The sequence below is a fragment of the Tasmannia lanceolata genome, unplaced genomic scaffold (assembly GCF_043159265.1).
Source record: "Tasmannia lanceolata isolate RefF3 unplaced genomic scaffold, GAP_Taslan_0.1 ptg000007l, whole genome shotgun sequence".
Lineage (NCBI taxonomy): Eukaryota > Viridiplantae > Streptophyta > Magnoliopsida > Canellales > Winteraceae > Tasmannia > Tasmannia lanceolata.
The window spans coordinates 7,555,376-7,560,834 of NW_027518684.1; the positions used below are offsets into that span (position 1 = coordinate 7,555,376).

Genomic DNA, 5,459 nt, shown 5'->3' on the forward strand with positions numbered 1-5,459 from the left:
TCGCCATATGATCCTAGTGAACGAACAATGCATAAACAAATGATCCACATATCCCCATCTTGCAGACATGTTTGGCCAGCATGAAAAAAATATTCGCTAGAAGATTTGTTGGGCCAGGTGAGGAGTTGGGAGACTTTAGAGGGTGGGAGTGAGGAGGTCATGAAAAGCTCCTAAAAATTAGGAAAATAAGTAATCAATTCTAAGGCCATGTCTGGTAGGATTTTTTTCCCAATAGATTTGAGGGGCACAATTGAGATTAGGGGGAGAAGTAGCAAAAAATGAGGAAAAATTCAGATCCAATTTTGTGTAGAGTTTTTTGTTTTCTGATTTTTAGCCACTTATCAACTTAGAGACACTATTTTCCTTATTTTTAGCCACTTCTCAACCTGGAGACACTATATTTAGCCACTTCACCTGCCATACCCCTCTCGAGACACTAGTTTATCATGAAAAACAATTCATGGTAGCCAAACGCGCCCTTAATAGGTAATGTTTCACTAGTTTTTAAGAATTCTTGACGCTGCCTACTTGTGCCAACTCAATTCTCTTCCTCTCCCTCCTTTGCCACTCTCTCACAATCGGGCCAACAAATGTTCCGTGACATAATTTTTCATGGTTTGCCAAACATGGCCTAAATGAATGTGTTTTTTACAATTTGTTAACATATTTTATGATTTGTGAATTACTTAAGTCAACTAATTCAAGTGAGAATGGTGATAATGTGCTATGAGCAGAGCTCCTCATAGTCATGTAAATAACGATGAAGGATACAGCTCATTCCTTTATTAAGTGGTATTTAGTGCTTCCCTGTGGGGGAAGGACACTCTTTTAAATCTTTTTCACGTTAAGGAACCTTTCCCTCCCCTAGACAGAATCAGTGAGTTCCTTTTTCATTTGGCTTCTCATTCTTTTCCTTCAATGTCTGTAATGCATGGTCGAGAATAACTCAGTCTTCTTCAACCATTCTCAGCAATAACGTGTTCTGCCGGCCGTTTCTTGAAATATTCACTTTAAAACAGTAGAAATCAACAAATAGGAATTGATTCAAGAACACTTCCCATGTTTCTTTTGATGTAAGGGTCGTAAAATGGGTGCAAGACAAATTTTATGCCCGATTCTATGTGGCAAAAACGGGCCTAAAATTTGTTATGTGCCCATTTTATCTAGACCCGACACGAAGCTAAGGGAAATAAGTTTCTTCCCAAAATTCTTATAATCATTAACAAATCACACAAGACATGTGGCACAAGTATAGTGCTAAAAACTGAGAATTGGCAGAGCAAAAAACAAAATTACTCTCACAATCGATAAAAAAAAATTATTTTTAATTGTTGTGCGATCATTTAATTGACTATAGTTGTTAAGAAAAGAATTTCTCAATAATCTTGGATTAGCATGCAATAAGCTCTAATGAGTTAACACAGAACACTCAAGGAGATAGATAATAATAACATTTGAAAAAGATATAATCTGATCCTAAGTTCCTAACTACCAAATCAAATCTGGTTTACTAAACTACATGCTAATCAATGAAATGATGATCTCATTTTATTCTCTTACAATAACCATATCACACCAACTAACGAATGGTCGATCTTCAATGATCCATATATTTTCTCGCATACATTTTATTTAAGCATATAATGTAATCATTAGAACGTTGGAATCAGGTAGGAGTAACATTCTTTTGCCTGAGCCTGCGTTCGTTGGATAGAAGCTTTGCGAAACGAATCAAGGCATTTCCGTTGGTTCCATCTCCAATCGGTCCTCCTGCTTCTTCGAAAAGGCCTGTCTCCAAGTTCACTCTAGACACTGGTTTCTGCAGAAGATTTTTGCCCACCTCCACCAAATTTAATAGATTCTCTTTCGTGGATATATCGACCGATGATGCATTGCCAACCAATGTGTCATCCTGGTATTCACGCAAAGATCTATTTAGTAATTAAGCATGCATTAATTAGAAAATAAGTAGCTTCATTCGAGCAAAAGACTGTCTTCTATACCCAAATGATAGAACTTATATTTCCAAAATTTTGCTTTTTTTTTTTTTTTCATTTTATACGTTTAATTTATTTTTTTATGAAAACATATTATTGGCTTTTCTTTGATAAAGCTTGGGCTTTTCTTGGCAATTTCGTAAAAGCAATTTTGCAGCACCTCTTTTTAAGAAGAGAGTGCTACTTCATTTGACTTAAATGACTAAGACAAATTCAGCTATGAGGTGGCTCTTCGATCTCTAGTGCAACAGAGGGGCCTCAAAATGGCTTAGACAATGGCATAAAGGTTTATAAAACTCTATTTAATTATTGCCATTTCAAAAAAAAAAAGGTTTATAAAACTCAAAACTTTGAAACTTTGATTATTCAGAAAGGGAATTTGCTAGGCAATTTCGTGGAAGCCATTTTACACCTGAGTTTTGCATGGGAGAACCCCCTCCTCAGATCAATTAAATGAATAAGACAAAATATGCTAGAAGTGAGCCTGCGTGGCTTTTCTCTCCTGCAAAAGTCAGCTGCAAAATGTATTTTCTCTACTCTAGATTGCCGAACAAATCCCTTCAAAAAGACTTTGAAAATAAAGCTTTGAAGCTACATGTATAGTTGCATTATAATATGCATATATAAAACTTTTTGGGGAATTGCTAAGCAATTTAGATGGAAAGCCATTTCGCGGCCAACTTTTTCACAAGAGAAGAGCCACATTAGATTAAATTTAATGACTGAAAAAAAAACGGCTGAAAAGTCAGAGAGAGAGAGAGAGAGAGACCTGGATTCTAAGATAGTTGCACTCGGAGTGGAGAGCTTGGAAGAGAACAGAGTTATGAATGTCAACCATGTCTGCGCTTGCCTGTGAGAAAGAGTCAATCAAAGGAGTAGCCCCACTGTTATAAAGCCATCCCAAAACTCCCCATTTGGCCGCCATGTTTGCACTATACTTCTCTTCCTGTTTTGCTGACCCCGTCCCCAAAGATATCACTAGCAACTTCCCATAATCCGTAGCCTTTATGTCTAAGAAATCTTGGTTTTTCATTAATATTTCTTTGCTTACTTCCGATATTGCCGTTAATGCCTAGATAAACAGAAAAATATACATAAATTTCCATATTGTCTTTATTGCAATGACTTAAAAATGGGCGTAAAATTGTACGTCGAAAGAAAGAAAGCCATGATAACATAGCAAACATGATTTTAAGTACAGGATTATTTGCAGCGACTCCTCCATCAATTAGATTGAAATCCTTCACATTTCCTTTGGCATCATGGGTTTGGAAGTAGTGAGCTGGAAGATATGTTGGGGCCGCCGATGTACCAATGCATACGTCGGAGAGGTACGGGTCATTAGACACTTCATTTTTTGCCTGAAATTTATATAACAAGCTAACATTAGAGTTGAGCATATGTGGCATTGAGACCAAAAAAAAAATCAACTGTGGTATACCCAATAGAGAGAGTCTGTTACTGGTGAGGAAATAGGCCCCATGTGGGACACCGAAATGACTATTGGTTCTAGTGAATGACACCCAAAAGGTGGGCAAACAAGACCTTATATATCCTAAATACCAAAATCATAGAATTTTCAGACCCTTCCTATGGGGGCATAGGAATATACACGGGAGAGAATTTAAGATATAAATATAAGGTATATTCAAAGTATTGGAATTCAAAATCAGACACTGAAATATGAAGGTTGGAATGTATATTAGTACCTTGTAGGTGGAGAAGATGACGGGCTGAAGATACTTAATATCAAAAGCTGGAACTACAATATTTGCTAAGGTTTGGTGCAACTTAGTCTCCCCAAGAATCTCTCTAACCAAAGAGTGCAAGTACTTGCCGTCATATTTAGGTCCAGAGAGTGCACCCAACAAGTCTCTAGCTGAACTCAAGAAGCTGCACCCAAGATTTTCAATCAGAATCCTTATAAAACAAGGTAGAAATAAATACATGCAAATACGTGAATTAAAGGGAGGGTGATAAACGCACCCCTTCTGTGGAAATATCTTGGGGCAGTGTTCTAAGTAGAAGTTATTAATGTCTTTAGCTGCATAGAGCGGGCGGTTGTTTTTGTCCGGGGCGGTAAGCATGGCGGTCACCAAGCCCCCAGTGCTCGTTCCGGCAATCACGTCAAAGTAGTCGGCGAGCCGAACGTCCGGTCCATCGAGTTCCTATAATAACAACAAGTCATGCCATTTAATGAAACTTTAAATCACTTGAATCTAGATGTGGGAAAATGTATTATATTACCTCTATAGATGATTACTCTAGATATACTAAAGTTTATCTACTTAGAACCAAAGATGAAACAGAGCAAGCCTTTATAAAATATACGAATGAGACCGAACAAATCATCATCTTTGATCGTCGATCATCGGAAAAAAAAAAAGAGAAATATAGATTTCTAGTTACTTGTAATTTGGATTCGAGGACAGCAAGGATGGTTCCAGGGATTATGCCTCTCACACCACCTCCGTCTATGCTAAGCACAGTCACCATCTCCCCGACAGCGGGTGGGGGATTCTCTACGGCCGGTGGGGGATTCGCTAAGCTGCCCATTCTCTCTCTCTCTCTCTCTCTCTCTCTCTCTCTCTCTCTCTCTCTCTCTCTCCAAGAAAAACCTCTTAGAACTCTCTCTTTCTCTCTTACCACAAGAAAAGAGTCTTACTACTCCCTCTCTCTCTCTCAAGATTGGTCTGTGTAAAATGGTGCATCAACCTGCTGTTTATATAGATACGTATCTCAAGGCTCTATGAGAATAGTACACATTCCCATATTTTTCTGACCTGTAAATATTCGTTGTCAATGTTTATCAGCTAAAAGATAAAAAAGAACTTGTCATGCTGACCTGTAAATCCATAATCTCATTTTTTGGTACTACTAAGGGGGAATTGGCCCAAAAATGGAATAAGTTAAATGAATGGTACATTGTGCAAGCTGCACTTCTTTTAAGAATTTATGTCTAAAGGTTGCTGAGTCACTTCTTCTATGAACGCGTGAGTCAACGAATGTCATAGTCAATAAATTTTATTGTGTCAAAGGAGTTAGACTTGGAGGAAAAATTTTGGAGATAATTCACATTCAAAGAGCAAAGGCTCCATGAAAGCCACGTTTTCCAATAGAAGAAAAGTTAGGCCAGAAAAAAACAGGAGGCCAGAAATAAAACATGAATATATGATATTTCACATTTAAAATGCAAAGGCCCCATGAAAGCCACGTTTTCCAGGAGAAGAATTTGCCGATGTAATCAAGGCATTCGTTTGAAAATTAATCTTTGAATGCATCCCTAGTTTTGTTAATTAATGAAGATAAGCATCTATTTAACTTGACTTTTATTATTTGATAATTGCACTAACTTAACTTGACTTTTATTAATTAAGCAGCGTCAAAGGCTATTGCGGTTCCCAAAAAGCTAAGCTCTCGGAAGCCAACTAACAAGGAAAGGACTAGATGACTTACCTCTAA

The 5,459-nt window shown here is 37.5% G+C and overlaps 1 protein-coding gene across 2 annotated transcripts; it reads right to left on the reverse strand.

Moving 5' to 3' along the window:
• Positions 1-1,349: 1,349 nt before the first annotated feature.
• On the reverse strand, positions 1,350-4,675 carry LOC143880893 (patatin-like protein 2). 2 transcript variants are annotated; one of them, XM_077383876.1, is made up of 6 exons: positions 4,407-4,675; positions 3,984-4,165; positions 3,707-3,890; positions 3,197-3,358; positions 2,767-3,069; positions 1,350-1,912 (listed from the first exon to the last, which is right to left on the reverse strand). In XM_077383876.1, exons 1-6 carry the CDS (start codon positions 4,551-4,553, stop codon positions 1,667-1,669), a joined length of 1,224 nt encoding a protein of 407 aa, XP_077239991.1. In that variant the 5' UTR covers positions 4,554-4,675; the 3' UTR covers positions 1,350-1,666. The 2 variants fall into 2 exon arrangements, with proteins under 2 accessions (XP_077239991.1, XP_077239990.1); XM_077383875.1 differs by having other exon boundaries at positions 3,707-4,165.
• Positions 4,676-5,459: the final 784 nt, after the last annotated feature.

What these genes read in the sequence shown, in the direction of transcription:
- LOC143880893 (XM_077383875.1), bottom strand. Translation starts at nt 4,553, where the DNA reads ATGGGCAGCTTAGCGAATCCCCCACCGGCCGTAGAGAATCCCCCACCC. An exon ending in TCATCTTCTCCACCTACAAG is followed by an intron (nt 3,359 to 3,706) that starts GTACTAATATAC and finishes TATAAATTTCAG; the next exon opens with GCAAAAAATGAAGTGTCTAA. An exon ending in GAGTCGCTGCAAATAATCCT is followed by an intron (nt 3,070 to 3,196) that starts GTACTTAAAATC and finishes CTGTTTATCTAG; the next exon opens with GCATTAACGGCAATATCGGA.